The sequence below is a fragment of the Thalassophryne amazonica genome, chromosome 6 (genome assembly GCF_902500255.1).
Source record: "Thalassophryne amazonica chromosome 6, fThaAma1.1, whole genome shotgun sequence".
In the NCBI taxonomy this organism is placed as follows: Eukaryota; Metazoa; Chordata; class Actinopteri; order Batrachoidiformes; family Batrachoididae; genus Thalassophryne; species Thalassophryne amazonica.
In genome coordinates, this window is record NC_047108.1 from 124190538 (window position 1) to 124211341 (window position 20804).

General features: G+C 41.6%; 1 protein-coding gene across 1 annotated transcript in view; it reads right to left on the bottom strand.

Annotated features, from left to right (window-relative positions):
* Nucleotides 1–20804, bottom strand: part of agrn (agrin) — a 945905-nt gene that overhangs the window by 336337 nt on the left and 588764 nt on the right. Inside the window, exons 6-7 of the mRNA XM_034173355.1 lie at nucleotides 13014–13238; nucleotides 4445–4669 (exon numbers count right to left, since the gene is read on the bottom strand). Of these exons, the coding sequence (XP_034029246.1) occupies nucleotides 4445–4669; nucleotides 13014–13238 (450 nt within the window). The remainder of the gene's footprint in view (nucleotides 1–4444; nucleotides 4670–13013; nucleotides 13239–20804) is intronic.

Genomic DNA, 20804 nt, shown 5'->3' on the forward strand with positions numbered 1-20804 from the left:
ATGTGGAAAAAGTTTTAGATCTTTGAGTTCATCTCATACAAAATGGGAGCAAAACCAAAAGTGTTGCGTTTATATTTTTGTTGAGTGTATATTCTGAAAGCACAGGTGGTCCTGAAAAAAGAGACATAAAACTTGATTGTGGGATGCAGCGAGAGCTGTTAAAAGCAATAATCAAACATTTATGCCAGGCAAGTGAACTGTCCAAAAAATGCCCTCGGACCCCAGAGTGTATATTCAATTGAATACACCACAAAGTCAAGATATTTAATGTTCAAACTGATCAACTTTATTGTTTTTGTGCAAATATTTGCTCATTTTGAAATGGATGCCTGCAACACGTTTCAAAAAAGCTGGGACAGTGGTATGTTTACCACTGTGTTACATCACCTTTCTTTCTCACAACACTCAATAAGCGTTTGGGAACTGAGGACACTAATTGTTGAAGCTTTGTAGGTGGAATTCTTTCCCATTCTTGCTTGATGTACGACTTCCGTTGTTCAACAGTCCGGGGTCTCCATTGTCATATTTTGCGCTTCATAATGTGCCACACATTTTCAGTGGGTGACAGGTCTGGACTGCAGGCAGGCCAGTCTAGTACCCGCACTCTTACTACGAAGCCACGTTGTTGTAACACGTGTAGAATGTGGCTTGGCATGGTCTTGCTGAAATAAGCAGGGACGTCCCTGAAAAAGACGCCAGTCTTTTGTTGCCCCGTCACAACTTTTTTGAAATGTGTTGCAGGCATCCATTTCAAAATGAGCAAATATTTGCACAGAAACAACAGTTTATCAGTTTGAACATTAAATATCTTGTCTTTGTGGTGTATTCAATTGAATATAGGTTAAAGAGGATTTGCAAATCATTGTATTCTGTTTTTATTTACATTTTACACAACGTCCCAACTTCATTGGAATTGAGGTTGTACTTAGGTCTTGTTTTGGTCTCATTTTGGCCGTGAATATAGCTGTACTGTGTAGAATCAGAGGTAAATATCATCAGAACGTATGACATCTACTGGGTACCAACTTGCAAAGGTGTAACTCCAGGCTGAGATGAATCGAAAAGTGATACAGGTACAGATGTATATTTTTACTTGTGGTCAATTCCATGAGACTGTCATTTTCATTATCACTTTCAGTGGTCATAATGTGATCTAGCCAACCCAGAGACATCTTATATTGAAAGGGTGACAAAATAATGGACAAACCAGAATTCTCTGGGATGGTTAGATTATAGCAGAACCAATGATAGCAGAAATGGATGTGTCACTGTCACGGGAATGTTCTTGTCTGAACATCTACTTTGTCATTGTTATTAGTCTTGTCTGATTTTGGTAGAACTGTCTCCATTCCTTGATTCCTCAGTGATCAGTCTTGCTGTCCTATATTTTACATATTTGATGTTGAATGGACAAACAGGGCCATTCCTTTATCCAATCCAAATGTTTGTTTAAGTGGTGTATCTACAGTAACTGTTCATAAGAATATGGCCGGTAAAATCTATTTAATCTTCAAAACTTTTAATGGGTAACTTAATGTTTTATAGCATAGAAACTGTCCTATAAAACATGAAACCAAAAAAAGAAAAAAAAACAGACTGTTACCTAAGCAACAAATGTGTAATGAACATAATAATTAGCAATTTGAGAAAAAACAGTGTGGAAATTAATTGAGCTACTTTTAAATGTGTGAATGAATGACAAACGTGAACAATGGAAGTTAAAAAGGACAAAATGAGCAAACAGGTCCATCTTCATAAAAAGGAAATGGTAATTTCTGAAAATGTTTGTTTAGTCTTCATTTTGTCTACACACATTAGTTGGAAAAGCATTTAAATGGCTGAATTTGTCTTCAGGAAACAGAGAAACATCACTCACTTTGTTTTTTGCTCAACTCTAAAGCTTGGAGAATAATTTATTATCATCGCAGAAATTATTCCTCTTAACACCAGGGACTGGAACACAAGAGCCCCCCCCCCCCCCCCCCCAAAATAAAATAAAATAAATACAAAAATACAAAAATAAAGTAAATAGATTTTTTTTTTTTTTTGAAAGGCTGATTGACAGATAGGATTTTAAGGTTTGTGTTTATTTTGCTTTATTTTTTAAAGTACTACTTAAGCAACACGTCTGAAGTGACTGCTGTACATGCAATAAAGTTTTCCAATAACTTTAAAATAACAGCGGAACTCTGGAGAATTTAATTTTAGGGTTGAGTTAAAGTCTGAAGTGCGATGCTCAATACATTTTGACTTGCTAAGCAGAAATCTACCATAGAAATTAAGTAAAAAGATATACTGGTTATGCAAAATAGCAAATTTGCCATTGAAGTGACAAAATCCAATTTGAAGCAGACCTCTGTTCTGGAGGCGCTCGCTCGGCTTCAAATACATTTCATTCCTGATCAGAGGATCAAATTTGTCCAGCAATTCAATTCCTTTTGCTCTTTTCTTTAAAAGTCTGTCATGCCACACTTAATTACACTGCTGCTCCATCCGCGTGAGAGGGCTACAAGGATGTACAATGTCATGGTTGCAAGTTGAAATAGCCATTTTCATTAGTTACCAATTTGTAATTTGCTTAGGGATATGATTTCATGCAGCTCTGTACCAAATTGAATTATTATTTAATTTGAAAAGGCACATCAGAAGCCGGAATTAAAAAAAAGTCACTTCCACTATCACGAACATGTCCATGTGCATTGACACAAAAGCATAAAGTCGGATGAGAGCAACTTCCAGCTCGGCATGAAGCCTGTCAAACAAAACAAACAAGAGCATCCTGGTGTGTTAAAGAAGCGCGTCGGGCGTCGCTGTCGACTGTGCAAAAAGACATCCTGCTGTGATCTCTTCTGGTCTTTAGAGTGGTTGGGGGTCTCAGCGCACCGCTGGGAGGGGGAAGGATGCTCAGCACATTTCTGTCGTAAAATTACACAACTGTGACTTGGCCAGGCCCCGTTGACAACACAGCGAGAAAATTGGCTTTCCACCGATGGTTATCACATGTACAGTAAGAGCTGACAGCACTTTGTTGACTAAGGCTTAAAGCCCCTTTTCTAACAGTACAGATAACAGCCCTGGAGGCGCTTATCGAGCTAACAGAGGCTACTGCACTGCTAGCATGGATACAGTGCAGACCTGGAGATCTCTGAGTCTTTTATCTGTCCAGTTTGGAGTGGAATGCAGCGACATATTACGAGTTTAACGCTGTCTCACCAGGGCTGGGCCTTAAGAGTTTTGGTGCTTTGTATTGTTCATGCTTTTCCTCAGATCTTAAGCCAAAATCAGGATTATATCACAATTTATATTCAATATGTCATTTGTAAGAGATATGTATGTGTATATGAACCACTTTATGGCACATTTTGTGCCACACAGCGAGTGACCGGATTAGTTCATTCAATTCTGAATGGAATCATGATTACCCTGTGTGTTGGTAAAGTGAAGATAGCAGGGTATTGTTTTCAATGCTGCGTGGACGTGTGTCTGTGCGTGCGTGTGTGTGTCTGTGGACAAGATAACTGAAAAACAGCTAGACGGATTTCTGCTAACTTTGGTGGACATATTACTTGGAGAGATATCCACCCCCACCCCACCCGACCTAACTGCCAGATTTTAATGAAATCTTTTCATGCATTTTTGAGACACGGTGCTAACAAACCAAGGAGAGAACAACAGTATCTCCTTGGCATAGATAAGAAAAGCTCTTGGCAAAACCCTATTGTACTTACATTAATGGCAAATGTCCACCAGATGGAGATACTGCTCCATTTCAAGAACCTTGAGTATAGGCTGGCAACGATGACCAACCTGTTGCTGGTATTAGTAGATAAGTCAAGAATGCTTTTTCCCTAATGGCAACTAAAACAACAGTAAAACAAGTAGAATAGCATCACTAATAAGTATTTCGAAGCGTATCGCTCTTCTGATGCAGATGGGTGACTAACACATCTTTCTGTAAAGACCAAAGAGTCACCATTTGATGACTTTGGATGACAGTGTTTTAGACATCCCCTCACTAGTTCCTACAAAACTAGATGAAAGTACTGGGTCCACCCATGTGTCCACATGTATCAGACTAAGTGAACTGCTGTGATGTTCCCATTATGGTCCAAGCTAATCACTTAAAACATGGGGGACCAATCAACAAGGACAAAGGATGTGATAAGATGGGTGTGCTATGTAGCTTGTTTGTCAAAAAGAAGCAAGTTGGCTCAGCAAGAAAAAGCAAACAGATGCAACCACTGAGTGAAGTTGCAAAAGGAGAAAAGTACATTTGGGCGTGTCTCAAATATGACAAACATCACGAGGGTGTTGGCTGAAAGAGGGCAAACAGTTATATATTACAACTTTTAGTATGATCCAAGATCAATGGTCCTTCCATGTGAGTTTCTGACACTTGGGTTTCTTTGCTAATGGCTAAGAAGCTCGTCCTCAGAGGGCTTACCCAGTTTTCTGCACGGTCCTTTGTGGATCTTCCTGAGGTTTATGCCTTTTTGCATGCCCGTTGCTCTCATAACACACTCGCTGGCATATGTTTGGCCGTCACTGGCGCAGAGTGGCTCATTAATGGAGGGACATGATTCCGGCAAGGCAAAGATGAGCGTGTGGCGGGTGAGGGCCTCCACGCGGCACATTACATTCACATTGTTGTCAGTGTCTTTGCATGGGTCTGTGGATAGGAAGGCAGAATGAGCTTTTTATCAGCAACACAAAGCAGCATATGGTCCGTAAGTTGATTTAGGAAAACATGTTTGTTAAAACTGGATCCTTGTGGAAAGAACACAAAAGCATTCCTTAAACCGACTGGGATGAAGGACACACACACACACACACACACACACACACACACACACACACACACACCACACACACACACACACACACACACACACACACACACACACACACACACACACACACAAATACACACAAATACACACAAATGATAAAGCACCAAAAATACACAACAGGGTTTCTTTTTGGCTGAACGGTGTCAATACCATTCCCATAATTGTGACCCAAGGTGATAATTAGTTGATTTTGGTAACAGGTCAACTTCAGAGGATCATTGGATGCCACTAGAAATGAATGTGTGTCAAATGAACGGCTGAGTTTCACTTGTCTTGTGACGAGAACATTAACTATGACATTTTGGCCATGTGGCACATTTCTCTGGGCAAGGGTCAACACACAGGTCTCTCAGTGTTGAGGAAAAAGCCAACAGGAAGTCCAGGTTTCACCTGGCTGCAGCAAATACGTAGATGACTACTTTTCAAAGGTGGGTCGTCTGCCTGTGGAGTCGCCATTCGGGACCCAAGGCAATTCCACAGTGTGGTGGACACCCAGGTTAGGCTGATCATGCCAAATGGTCCACCGCTTTAACCACTTGGTTGGTCTAGAGTTGGGCGAAGTCAGGATGGCAACACATAGTAGAGCCATCCATTTGAGCTTCACACCAGCTCTTCACAAAACCTATGGGTGATGTTATGGAGGGTTTACATACATTCTACGGACATGACCTGTGCCAATTCTGGCAATGGTTCAGTTTACATCCCTTTAAGCCTCTGAACCCCATTAATGTCACACCCCTGCGTTATAGTCAACTTTTTGTCATGTTTCAATGAACAGATTCGGAATGCGACCTCATTCGACTTTTTCCTGACACTACAGGTTCTCACAAAGAACATGCATCTTTGGAGACGACCTTTCACAACTAATCCTAGAGGCTGGAGACGATCACATGGCCAAAGCTCTCTGCTCAGGCAGAGTGACGTGCTCTGCATGCATGTGATTGTGCAAATTTTGAACTGTTCTCATTCTCATTGACAGAACATGGGAAGAAAGGCTTATAAACTGATGAAAGAGCCTTTTTAAAGACTGGAAAATGCTTTAATTTTTATTCAGTTTCTCGTAAAAGTAAATCACTGTAAAGAAACGTGGAGGAATAAGTTCCATCTGATCACACAGAGAAACTGTGCAGTTCATTGACATAGACGTCGACCTTTCAGAGACCCACGGATACTTTTCTCTTCTTTAATTCTTGAAGAAAGAAGACATTCATTCACTTGGTGAGTGTTTTTCTGTTATTAATATCTTCTAGTGTATCATCCAGACAGCTCCAAATGATCGCTATGTGAACATTTGCTCCAGATGTGTGCTGCATGGCACAATAGAGCTGTCATCTTTTAGTTTACGTCTGCCTGTTTCAGTGTTCGACGAATGTGACTGTACATTAGCCTGACTATTTCAAAGTGATCACAAATCCTTCTCCGTTTGTTATGTGTGGTGCGAAAGAAAACACAAGTCATGGATATGAATACTGTCTCTTGGCCACTGGCGGCCCCAGAAATTTTTTTTAACAGTAGTGCACAAAGAATGAATTAAGGAAGGAAGGAAAGAAGGAATGAATGAATTAAGCTTCATACATATATATATATATATATATTTTAAATCACTCAAAAAAGTTTATAATATACAGTGAAAAAGAGCATTTTCACTCAGTATGTGAAATTACAAGCTTCCATTTTGGAAATGAATGTGAATAATCTTAAAAAAAGCGATAATTACACTACATTTGTAACCCAATTAGGTTGTTAAATCCATTTCGAACACCAATACAGTTCATTCACATTAATAAAGATGCATTTCCTCAAAAGATTTGAAGAATTTCAAAAAAATGCATTTTATATTTTCAGATTTAGAGCCAAATTATATCTTTACACAGTGTGTTAGACAAAAACATGCCTCAAATCCAGAAAGCTGAGATTGTTCTGAACATTTTGATATGCAAAACATTAGTATGATAGTATCATGCAAGTACTTAAAAGGGAAATTACTCTTTGGGCTCTATACGTTAAAAAATCAGCTTTGATGAAACAGTTACTTTGTATTTTTTTTCAGAGAATATCAGGATACCTGCAATTATTTTTCAAGCCCAAAAGATGAGCTCAGTAACTGTTGGTTGTGAAATTTTTTTTTCCTCTAAAGAGTACAGAAATGAAGAGACTGAAAAAGAGAGCAGATGAAGGATAATGAGGCGAAAATGAGGAGACAGATGCTTTTCAATCATTTTGGTGCTCCTCAGATGTTATCAGCAGCCCAGAGTGGGACCTTGAATGTGAAGAGGAGACAAGGAAATGGATGAAGAGACAGTTGGTATGATTTGAAACCCGGCACCTCCCTTTGCTGTCTGGTATATCAGTCATGATCGTAATGGAATTGGTTTGCGGTTGTGTGGGATGTGGGTGCTGCTCCTTTAAACCGGAGCCTGGAATTTATCCTGGTTGCCACGGTTTTTGCATTCTTGAAGACAAAGGATTTATGTTGCACTGTAACATATTAAATCACTGCCAAGCTGCCGGCGAGTCATTCACAAAATGCCAAGGATGAAACACCCTATCATCAGGATGAGACGGGAAGCTGCAATGGGTACGAGGAAAAGAAAATATGAGGAGATGGTTTTCCCTGGCAGTGATGCAGAGAAGAACAATGTGGGAATGAAAAAAGAAAAAGCAACTGTGCAGCGTGTTTGCGGAGGGCAGTTAGGCGGCACGTGCGCGGTCAGCTCTGCCCAGGTCTGGGATTGTTTTCTATGCAACAGCTCAAAGATGAGACTAGCAAGCAAGAAAGCGGGGGCTTTGTGGTAATGCATGTCCCGTCTCTGCATAATGCAGCGCCTCACCCGCCAGCCACACCATTATCGGAGAGAAAGACCATTACCTCCCATTAACTGAGAAGAACAGCTTCCAGGATCCATGCCTTGCTACGGCTGAGCAAGGAGGGTAGTTACAATAAGAATGGCCTGGCTGCCACAAAAATCACAGCCTGGATAAATCAGCTGCATTTGTCTGGATAGGACCAGCAACCTGGAATAGCTCAGGCTTTAGATGAAATGGCTACAGGAAGATTTAGAGAACCATCAGGGTTGACTTGTCCCCTGAGCCTCTGCCGTCCCCGGGGAGAACAGAGCTGCTCGGGTCACTTCAGCTGACGCCAGCTGGATTTATACCGCCAACCTTCCGCTGTTGGACATGCACATCCATCTCCCATTGCCGAACACTCAACTCCGTCTCCCGCAGGCTCTCGCCGAGAAGAGACGGAGTGTGCCGCTCCTGTTTTCTTTCTCTCCATCTGGCATTCTCGAAAAAAAAAAAGTTGAGCGTTTTGGGAGTAAACAACCATTGTGTGATGATAACAAGGACAAGCGAAGAAAGCTGGGCCTGTTGATGAAAACGACAGCTCGGAAGACCTACTTAGAGAAAACAGCAATCCGCACCGCAGGAGTACCTGTGTGGAGCAAGACAACCTGAATAAAAAATGAAAATTAGCAAAGAAAAAACACAAACAACCAAAAGGTGGTAAACAGAATGAAAAGAAGACAATAGAGGCAGGGAGCACGGAAGACAGACGACAGGTGGCAGACACAAGCAAAAAGGATGAGATCATATACAAATCAGGTTCATAATTAATTGGATGGTGTCAATATTTGTAATTTTGTCTCTGAGCACCACCACAGTGGAGTTGAAATGAAGTGACGATGATGTGTTTGTGATGTCGACTGTTCACATTAATTCAAGGGCTTCAACAAAAATATTGCGTGAACTGTTTCGGAACAAATACGTTTCTCATAAGAGCATAAATGCATAAACAAAGGAGACCTTGTCACACATTTAAACAGCTTTTGTCGCCATCTAGTGGGTGATGCGGGCATGTCATTGCTTCTGCTACATTTCATACTTGAAACCTAAAATTCCATAAAATGCATTTATAAATGTCAAAAATGTATGCTGTTTTTTTGGGGGGGGGGGGGGGGGGGGCAGGCGGAGCTTTGATATGCCAGTATTAGTGTATAAAAAGTTTGATTTTGAGAGTTTTATGGTTCTTGAGTTTGAGAAGGTTTTGCTGTGTGAATGGATGGAAGAACGAACTGAAGGACAACAATTTCTCTTGATAAGTACAACTTACAGTTGTGAATCAGAAAAATACAAATCATTACATTTCCAGAGAGTTTAGTTTTGCTAAGTCAAAATCACAGAATATGAAAAGCTGGTTTCATTTTCCATTTTGTATGTATGTTTGTTTTTCGTGAGTGTGTTTTTTAGTGAAAAACAGCTTTTGTAAATACACTCAACAAAAATATAAATGCAACACTTTTGGTTTTGCTCCCATTTTGTATGAGATGAACTCAAAGATCTAAAACTTTTTCTACATACACAATATCACCATTTCCCTCAAATATTGTTCACAAACCAGTCTAAATCTGTGATAGTGAGCACTTCTCCTTTGCTGAGATAATCCATCCCACCTCACAGGTGTGCCATATCAAGATGCTGATTAGACACCATGATTAGTGCACAGGTGTGCCTTAGACTGCCCACAATAAAAGGCCACTCTGAAAAGTGCAGTTTTGTTTTATTGGGGGGGATACCAGTCAGTATCTGGTGTGACCACCATTTGCCTCATGCAGTGCAACACATCTCCTTCGCATAGAGTTGATCAGGTTGTCAATTGTGGCCTGTGGAATGTTGGTTCACTCCTCTTCAATGGCTGTGCAAAGTTGCTGGATATTGGCAGGAACTGGTACACGCTGTCGTATACGCCGGTCCAGAGCATCCCAAACATGCTCAATGGGTGACATGTCCGGTGAGTATGCCGGCCATGCAAGAACTGGGACATTTTCAGCTTGCAAGAATTGTGTACAGATCCTTGCAACATGGGGCCGTGCATTATCCTGCTGCAACATGAGGTGATGTTCTTGGATGTATGGCACAACAATGGGCCTCAGGATCTCGTCACAGTATCTCTGTGCATTCAAAATGGCATCAATAAAATGCACCTGTGTTCTTCGTCCATAACAGACGCCTGCCCATACCATAACCCCACCGCCACCATGGGCCACTCGATCCACAACATTGACATCAGAAAACCGCTCACCCACACGACGCCACACACACTGTCTGCCATCTGCCCTGGACAGTGTGAACCGGGATTCATACGTGAAGAGAACACCTCTCCAACGTGCCAAACGCCAGCGAATGTGAGCATTTGCCCACTCAAGTCGGTTACGACGACGAACTGGAGTCAGGTCGAGACCTCGATGAGGATGACGAGCATGCAGATGAGCTTCCCTGAGACGGTTTCTGACAGTTTGTGCAGAAATTCTTTGGTTATGCAAACCGATTGTTTCAGCAGCTGTCCAAGTGGCTGGTCTCAGATGATCTTGGAGGTGAACATGCTGGATGTGGAGGTCCTGGGCTGGTGTGGTTACACGTGGTCTGCGGTTATGTGGCTGGTTGGATGTACTGCCAAATTCTCTGAAACGCCTTTGGAGACGACTTATGGTAGAGAAATGAACATTCAATACACGAGCAACAGCTCTGGTTGACATTCCTGCTGTCAGCATGCCAATTGCACGCTCCCTCAAATCTTGCGACATCTGTGGCATTGTGCTGTGTGATAAAACTGCACCTTTCAGAGTGGCCTTTTATTGTGGGCAGTCTAAGGCACACCTGTGCACTAATCATGGTGTCTAATCAGCATCTTGATATGGCACACCTGTGAGGTGGGATGGATTATCTCAGCAAAGGAGAAGTGCTCACTATCACAGATTTAGATTGGTTTGTGAACAATATTTGAGGGAAATGGTGATATTGTGTATGTGGAAAAAGATTCAGATCTTTGAGTGCATCTCATACAAAATGGGAGCAAAACTAAAGTGTTGCGTTTATATTTTTGTTGAGTGTAGAATCTAGCCTTCTTTATGTCATTCTCCATTATGCAAGTGATTCTGAAAGTTGTGTTCTTGTGTATTTAATATGAATATTGATCGCTTCAAACTTGGATGTCTCTGGAATCATACAGTCTATTGTCGTAGTGTTGGTGTAGTTCTCATCCTGAATATGAAGCATTGTATCATTAGCCAGCAGACTGGATGACTGGGTGCCAACCTCAGTAATCAATTTCCTCTATTTATATTGTCTAATTTCCCTATACAAGATGGCGGCCCAATGTTCTCATTAGTGATTGGTTCAGAGGATAACAATGTCAGCTCCAAGATTTTTTTCATTTTTATGGGTTTGTCTTGAAATTCATTTACATCAGTTACGAAACACGATCAGTATGATGCTGTGTGGTAAATGTGTCTGGAGGAGACATTTCTGCAAGAAGGAGACGGGTGAGGGAAGCCACCAAGACACCCATGACAACTCTTAAGTTATAGGCTTCTGTGCCAGTTATGCAGCATGATGGTGGAGTGGAGCCATTCCACTGATTTTAAGAAGATAATGACATTTTTGATACTTTACCAGAAGGCATGTGGGAGCCTTGTCCCTAGATTTGGTTTGTTTTCTAATATTAAAACCCTACAAAACAACTCAAGTGTTCAATGTCAACTGAGCACTGAGTTACACACACAGCTGGATAGACATAGAACATGAAAAATAGATGACATGAAAAACATTGCATCATCATAAATAGACACATGCATACACCAAACAACCCAAAAATCTAATTAACTACTCGATTCCCACAGGGACACTCATGGTGAAAGTACTAAGTGTCTACTATGTATTTGCAACGATATACGAGGTCTATTAGAAAAGTAGTTTCTAATAGACCTCATAGGCAGGTCTATGAGGTCTATTAGAAAGGTCTAATAGACCTAGAAAGGTCTAAACTGACCTAATAGACAGACATGCGGAATTCCTCCTCACGTCTGTCTCAATGTGCCAAAAAAGTGCTGATGTCCACATCTTTTCACAATTCCTGTGCTAGTCAGACGACGTCCCGGATAAAACACAGCGTCCAGTTTGGAAATGAACGACACATTCCACTGTTACAGGAGTTTTTGTCATGGAAAGAGGAGTGGAGGCTTCGCGCGTCACGGTGGTGCCACATGGCGCACAGCAACGCCGTGATGAAGCCTCACGGGACATGTTCTGGCATGTCCAGGCACATCCACAATTTCTCGGATAATCACTTGATGGAAAAACCACCGACAGCTGTCTGAACGCCATCTCAAAGCCGTCCTGTGAGACCAAAACGGAGGTGTTCCTTTGTCTCGCTCCATTAGCAAATCGGTCGTGACGCGCAAAGCCTCTGCTCGGCTTTCCATGACAAAATCTCTTGTTAAAAGTGAAATCTGTTGGAAAACGGTTGATGTCCAGCTCTTGTGATAACCAGAGAAAGTGCACACGACGGTCCCGGCTCCACAGAGCCATCCGTTTAGAAATTATCCGGTGGTTTGTGGCTCTCGATGGCGGCACGGAGTGCGGCGCGCCCAGTGTCCTTAAAGCTGTAGTAACAGTCCTTATTCTCTGTGAAGCCCGTAAAATTTTTACCGAAAGCCAGATAAATTTTTCTAATGGTTTCCAGCTGCCAGTCTCTAACAGTTTCTGAAAAGATTCTGATGGAAAAAAAGCCCAAATCATTCCGCCGTTTCCTGACAATGAAAATCCGCCAAGGGGGTGGACCACTCCTCACTCAAAGCCTGCTCACAGGCGAATGACGCAACCGACAGGCGTGGAAAAACTCATGCATGCGCACAAGGGTTCAAGCTTGTCTGACGCAATCACACGTGATTCAAATCCATATGGTTTTTGAAAAAAATAATAAGGTCGGATACTTTTCTAACAGAAACCAACATTTCTCTTGAGCATGTGTGAAATTTTGACTCACTGGGTCAAATGTTGCAGACATATTGTAGAGAAATGAAACATAATTCATTTGTTTCTTCTTGGTTGGACTCTAAACGTTTCAATCACACCTTATAACTTCAAACATTAATGTGCAAAAATACAGACATCGCCTCTCCAAAGAAAAACCTGCAAAAACCCTACAATCTCATCAGTTTGTCTATTTTCCAAAGGGTATTGGTGTAAGGATTAAGTGTCTTGAATGTGTCCACACATACACAATCTGACAGACAGACAAATGAACCCATGACAACTTCATGGCACGCGTTCTATTTACAATACATTGTGATGGGACATAAAAGTGTTGAGGATTTAACTCACCGCATGGCCCCTGATATTGCACTCGTATGTTCCTCTGGGTCTTGCAGGCTTGCTGATGGAGCTCACACTCGTTGCGATAGTCCTTTCCATCACTGCCGCACACTGTCTGCTGAGGTTTTCCAGTGCAGCTGATGGGACACATGCATTTAGCCGACAGGCCGTCTGACGACTGGACACAAGTGCTGCCATAACTGCAGAACACGTCACTGCACGGGTCCTTCAGAGCTGTGAGCAGAGAGAAACATAAGCACAAGCTTCAATACGCCGGCCCAGCAAGTTGTACTCCAGGGCGCCCACTAATCCTGCACACCGGAGAGCATCAAGACTGACGCACTGCCTCATGTAAGTTGCTGTCAGTGGACTTTCAAAAGCCAAGGGCAATTATTGTGTGTTTGAAGGGAGCAGACGCGCCATCACAGCCGTCTACTCGTACACACGCAAGTTCTATTTCATCATGCAATAGGAGGCGATTTGAATTAGGGGCTTTGCATTCAAAAGAATTTCTCGGCTGCTAAGCCAAAGTGCCACGTTAATCACCACGCTTGAAAAGTGTCCCTCTGAATATTTACCTTCCTGCAAATTAGGCGAGAGAAGGGAGAGGAAACAGCAGACAGGTACTGGCCCCTGGGGACTGCTTCCTCCCTAATTCAACAGCGTACCGCTTGTCACCGAGAGCGACTCTTTCCACTGAGAGCTCGACACTTTTCATTTCACCAGTGTTTGCGACTGTTGGGGCTTTTCTAAAGTTTCCTATGTTCCAAAAGTGGGCGACCATCAGTTTACAATCAGCGTTATCTATAATGCAGTTTTATGACTGTCATAGAATAACATGGACTCCCTCAAGAGAGAAGCCCAGGTCTGGCAGCTTTTCATTTCCTAAACCCGACACATTTACAATAAATATTTACAGGATCAGTGTCCAATATCATTCTGTCGTCTTCTCTGCAAAAGCAATGAATTTAAAGGAAAGAGGTTTCTGTCCTTGTTTTTCTCAAGACTCACACTGCCATTGCTGGGAAATGAATCCAACATGGAAATGGGATAACACCCCCCCCCCCCCCACTCCCCCACCCCCCACCCCCACCAAACATACAAAAAACTAACACTTCCTTGAATGGCTGCTTGAAGTTCGCTCCAAATGGGAGTCACACACATACTGTGCACTGACACCAAATCACGCACTTTCACGACCTGTGTCGTGCAGGAGAGTAAACTCGACTTTAACGGGTGCAGGCTGAACGTGAGAGGGGCACCGGCGCATGCAACTGCACAAAGAACAGGAAGTGCAGCTTGTCAAGTGGAGTAAAGAAGAAGTGAACAGAGCGAGTGGTTGCGTCAGAAATTGAAAATGATTAATCTGCTATGAAATAATTATTTTATATACGCAGCGTCCAGCAGAGAGGCAGGTGGTGGAACAAAGCACGGCATTCAGCTAGGAACACAGCAGGTGGGATCATCACGATGACGTGCGTGCAAGTGTGCCGCTAGTGTCAGTGCACCTATAGAATGTGTATGTTGGACAAACCCACCCATAGGTTTTTGAAGCTCAAGTGCTGCTCTGGGTGCTGCCATGTTGGCAGTGCCTACTCTACCTACATTCTGGCAAAACCAATAATGGGTAAAGAGGTGTGACCTGGGCAACATGAATGAAGCATGAACAAGCAAGCTCAAGCTATATTTATTAAATCATATTTTTAGCGACTACCCGGTGGTTTTTATAATGGTTTGCTTGAGTGTAGTTATTAAAAATTAGGATTTGTCTTACTAATTCCATAATCATGGACTAACTGGACCTAATGTCATCGAGCTAACCCATAGCTGCTAAAAGTGCTAATGCTGTTAGCATACAAAATTAAACGACACAAAAATTTCACTTGACGTAAATACTGAAGCGCAGACATCTTTGATGATTAGCTGCACAACAAGTCATATTATTTCTGATATTTTGGGAAAGAAATGCTTAAAATGGACAGACACAGTCCTCCAAAACAGTTAGCAGCAGTAGCTAGCGGTCTCTGAGTAGACCTCAGTGACACCATGCTAGATATCACTCAAAGCAACCACATCCCTAATTAATTATTAATTAAGTTTATGGCCTAAAATGTCTTAAACTAATTAGAACCCCACCCCCCCAATAGAGTTGTCATGGAGGGGGCAAAGATCAATAGAGACCAAAACCTTTTTTTGTACCAGGATGTTAATGTGCTTATTTCACCTCTAAAGGTGGACATTGTAATATGGCCTTCTATGGGAATATCATTTTATCAACTACAACTTCTTCCCTCTAACCGGTGGCTTGATTTTGATGGCCAGAGGTTGGGATTTGGTCCCCCCCCCATGTTAAATCCCTGAACTTGAGAGCAGAAATAAACATGTTTACAGCATTTTATAGAAATGGTTTTGTTCTCCATAGCTAGTTTTCCCATTCATGACACCTGCCACAAAGCCAGCCTTTATGAAAGTCAGCACCCAGTCCAGAAAAATATCCATTAATCAAACATCTAATCAAAGCCGGCCTTCAGAAAAACTATGAGTGACATCACAAAACAGTATGTTACATGCACAGTCTGTTTTCCTTCACAAGCACGCCTCTGACCTCTGAAGGAGAAAAAACTCCACAAAAGCATATTTCTGCCATTTTTAATATTCAGTAACTTACTTCATTATGGAATCCATATGGTACGTCTTTCGCATTCGGGACTGGATTGCATGCAGAGATATACGTACATTATGGATGTGTAAAGAGACAGTGTGCTATGAGGAGTGCTTTGCTGTGCTGCCTGATCAAAGGATACTCAGCTCCACATCTCGCTTACCTCATCTTCATGACAACCCCTCCTTTCTTTTTTCACTCCCTCCTGTCAAGTCCTTCTGCGGTTTGCCACGCTTGACTCATTAACCAAAGCTTTTTCTTTACGTTATGCCCTTGCTGCATTGCAAAAGAAACTTTAAAGCAAATGTCTAATCACAGGTATTATGAACTAAACCAGACTGTCATCTATTATCGTCTTCAAAAGCATTGTGTGCTTGACATTGGTGCTTTGCTATTTCAATGATTTCAATGGTGGACTGAAAAGTGAGAGGTTTTCTGGTGATGAAACAACTGTGATTAGTGCAACAGCAGTTACATGATCAGCCGTCATATATCAGGGCTCCTTGAGATGATGAAGTTGAGCATCTCATCCATACAACACATCCTCCTCCTCTATCCACCTGATTTCCTCCGATCCCAGACAGTACTGCTCTTTTCCTGTTACTAATGGACCATCCTGTGGCCAACACCGTTTTGATGCTCCCTGTCAACGATCCTGTCATTAAACTTTTGTATTTTTCCATTAGCTGTACTTTTAAATTGTTGTTAATTCAGTTTGATGAGTAAAAAGGAGGAATATGAGTACTAATGTGCATCCTTATGTGTACAAACAGGGTCTATGTACATCATGAATCCATCTATGTGAGGCGTACCTGAATTTTGTGTGGTATAAATACAACCCCAATTCCAGTGAAGTTGGGACGTTGTGTAAAATGTAAATAAAAACAGAATACAATGAATTGCAAATCCTCTTCAACCTATATTCAACTGAATACACCACAAAGACAAGATATTTAATGTTCAAAATGATAAACTTTATTGTTTTTGTGTAAATATTTGCTCATGTTGAAATGGATGCCTGTAACAGGTTTCTAAAAAGCTGGAACAGCGGTATTTTAACCACTGTGTTACATCACCTTTCCTTCTAACAACACTCAATAAGCGTTTGGGAACTGAGGACACTAACTGTTGAAGCTTTGTAGGTGGAATTCTTTCCCATTCTTGCTTGATGTACGACTTCAGTTGTTCAACAGTCCGGGGTCTCCGTTGTTGTATTTTGCGCTTCATAATGTGCCACACATTTTCAAAGGGCAACAGGTCTGGACTGCAGACAGGCCAGTCTAGTACCCGCACTCTTTAACTACGAAGCCACGCTGTTGTAACACGTGCAGAATGTGGCTTGGCATTGTCTTGCTGAAATAAGCAGGGACGTCCCTGAAAAAGACGTTGTTTGGATGACAGCATGTGTTGCTCCAAAACCTGGATGTACCTTTCAGTAGCAATCTTTCATTCCAGCTTATTAATTAATCAAAAACCCAGACAGAGCTTTAATTCATTTGAAAGCTTGACTCTTAGTCTTGTCCATCCAAATTGGAAGTCCCAAAAACCAGTTTTATTTGTTATTATCTATCGTCCACCTGGTCGTTACTGTGAGTTTCTCTGTGAATTTTCAGACCTTTTGTCTGACTTAGTGCTTAGCTCAGATAAGATAATTATAGTGGGCGATTTTAACATCCACACAGATGCTGAGAATGACAGCCTCAACACTGCATTTAATCTATTATTAGACTCTATTGGCTTTGCTCAAAAAGTAAATGAGTCCACCCACCACTTTAATCATATCTTAGATCTTGTTCTGACTTATGGTATGGAAATAGAAGACTTAACAGTATTCCCTGAAAACTCCCTTCTGTCTGATCATTTCTTAATAACATTTACATTTACTCTGATGGACTACCCAGCAGTGGGGAATAAGTTTCATTACACTAGAAGTCTTTCAGAAAGCGCTGTAACTAGGTTTAAGGATATGATTCCTTCTTTATGTTCTCTAATGCCATATACCAACACAGTGCAGAGTAGCTACCTAAACTCTGTAAGTGAGATAGAGTATCTCGTCAATAGTTTTACATCCTCATTGAAGACAACTTTGGATGCTGTAGCTCCTCTAAAAAAGAGAGCTTTAAATCAGAAGTGCCTGACTCCGTGGTATAACTCACAAACTCGTAGCTTAAAGCAGATAACCCGTAAGTTGGCGAGGAAATGGTGTCTCACTAATTTAGAAGATCTTCACTTAGCCTGGAAAAAGAGTCTGTTGCTCTATAAAAAAGCTCTCCGTAAAGCTAGGACATCTTTCTACTCATCACTAATTGAAGAAAATAAGAACAACCCCAGGTTTCTTTTCAGCACTGTAGCCAGGCTGACAAAGAGTCAGAGCTCTATTGAGCTGAGTATTCCATTAACTTTAACTAGTAATGACTTCATGACTTTCTTTGCTAACAAAATTTTAACTATTAGAGAAAAAATTACTCATAACCATCCCAAAGACGTATCGTTATCTTTGGCTGCTTTCAGTGATGCCGGTATTTGGTTAGACTCTTTCTCTCCGATTGTTCTGTCTGAGTTATTTTCATTAGTTACTTCATCCAAACCATCAACATGTTTATTAGACCCCATTCCTACCAGGCTGCTCAAGGAAGCCCTACCATTATTTAATGCTTCGATCTTAAATATGATCAATCTATCTTTGTTGGTTGGCTATGTACCACAGGCTTTTAAGGTGGCAGTAATTAAACCATTACTTAAAAAGCCATCACTTGACCCAGCTATCTTAGCTAATTATAGGCCATTCTCCAACCTTCCTTTTCTCTCAAAAATTCTTGAAAGGGTAGTTGTAAAACAGCTAACTGATCATCTGCAGAGGAATGGTCTATTTGAAGAGTTTCAGTCAGGTTTTAGAATTCATCATAGTACAGAAACAGCATTAGTGAAGGTTACAAATTATCTTCTTATGGCCTCGGACAGTGGCCTCTGTGCTTGTTCTGTTAGACCTCAGTGCTGCTTTTGATACTGTTGACCATAAAATTTTATTACAGAGATTAGAGCATGCCATAGGTATTAAAGGCACTGCGCTGCGGTGGTTTGAATCATATTTGTCTAATAGATTACAATTTGTTCATGTAAATGGGGAATCTTCTTCACAGACTAAAGTTAATTATGGAGTTCCACAAGGTTCTGTGCTAGGACCAATTTTATTCACTTTATACATGCTTCCCTTAGGCAGTATTATTAGATGGTATTGCTTAAATTTTCATTGTTACGCAGATGATACCCAGCTTTATCTATCCATGAAACCAGAGGACACACACCAATTAGCTAAACTGCAGGATTGTCTTACAGACATAAAGACATGGATGACCTCTAATTTCCTGCTTTTAAACTCAGATAAAACTGAAGTTATTGTACTTGGCCCCACAAATCTTAGAAACATGGTGTCTAACCAGATCCTTACTCTGGATGGCATTACCCTGACCTCTAGTAATACTGTGAGAAATCTTGGAGTCATTTTTGATCAGGATATGTCATTCAAAGTGCATATTAAACAAATATGTAGGACTGCTTTTTTGCATTTACGCAATATCTCTAAAACCAGAAAGGTCTTGTCTCAGAGTGATGCTGAAAAACTAATTCATGCATTTATTTCCTCTAGGCTGGACTATTGTAATTCATTATTATCAGGTTGTCCTAAAAGTTCCCTAAAAAGCCTTCAGTTAATTCAAAATGCTGCAGCTAGAGTACTGACAGGGACTAGAAGGAGAGAGCATATCTCACCCATATTGGCCTCTCTTCATTGGCTTCCTGTTAATTCTAGAATAGAATTTAAAATTCTTCTTCTTACTTATAAGGTTTTGAATAATCAGGTCCCATCGTATCTTAGGGACCTCGTAGTATCATATCACCCCAATAGAGCGCTTCGCTCTCAGACTGCAGGCTTACTTGTAGTTCCTAGGGTTTGTAAGAGTAGAATGGGAGGCAGAGCCTTCAGCTTTCAGGCTCCTCTCCTGTGGAACCAGCTCCCAATTCAGATCAGGGAGACAGACACCCTCTCTACTTTTAAGATTAGGCTTAAAACTTTCCTTTTTGCTAAAGCTTATAGTTAGGGCTGGATCAGGTGACCCTGAACCATCCCTTAGTTATGCTGCTATAGACGTAGACTGCTGGGGGGTTCCCATGATGCACTGTTTCTTTCTCTTTTTGCTCTGTATGCACCACTCTGCATTTAATCATTAGTGATCGATCTCTGCTCCCCTCCACAGCATGTCTTTTTCCTGGTTCTCTCCCTCAGCCCCAACCAGACTGCCCCTCCCTGAGCCTGGTTCTGCTGGAGGTTTCTTCCTGTTAAAAGGGAGTTTTTCCTTCCCACTGTAGCCAAGTGCTTGCTCACAGGGGGTCGTTTTGACCGTTGGGGTTTTACATAATTATTGTATGGCCTTGCCTTACAATATAAAGCGCCTTGGGGCAACTGTTTGTTGTGATTTGGCGCTATATAAAAAAACTGATTGATTGATTGATTGATTGATGGTGCCATCACAGATGTGTAAGTTGTCCATGCCATGGGCACTAACACACCCCCATACCATCACAGATGCTGGCCTTTGAACTTTGTGCTGGAAACAATCTGGATGGTCTTTTTCTTTTTCCTCCCAGAGAAGGTGGCAGCGTTTCTGGATGTTGTTGATGTTTGGCTTTCACTTTGCATGGTAGAGTTTTAACTTGCACTTGTAGATGTAGCGACAAACTGTGTTAACTGACAATGGTTTTCTGAAGTGTTCCTGAGCCCACACGGTACAGCCCAGTCTCACGTTTCTTTTTCGTGCTCCCGTGACGAACTGAGCTTTTTTTTTTAACTCACTATTACTCACCCTACTCCCACTCCCAACCCTAACCTTAACCATAACCTAATCTTACTCCTTCCCCCCACCCTAACCATAACCACCCCGACCCCCGACTTCACTTTTAATTTTGTGCAGCCATCACAGAATGAATTAGAATGAATTCATGCTGCCGTGATGAAAGTGATGCGCTTTTCGTCACAATATCACAAACCAGTAGATTAATGTATATTTCGTGCTGCTGAAGCACGACTTGCCGTGAGACCAGGTTGGGTGATAAGATCCTTTGCATAATGATGTCGAGTTTTA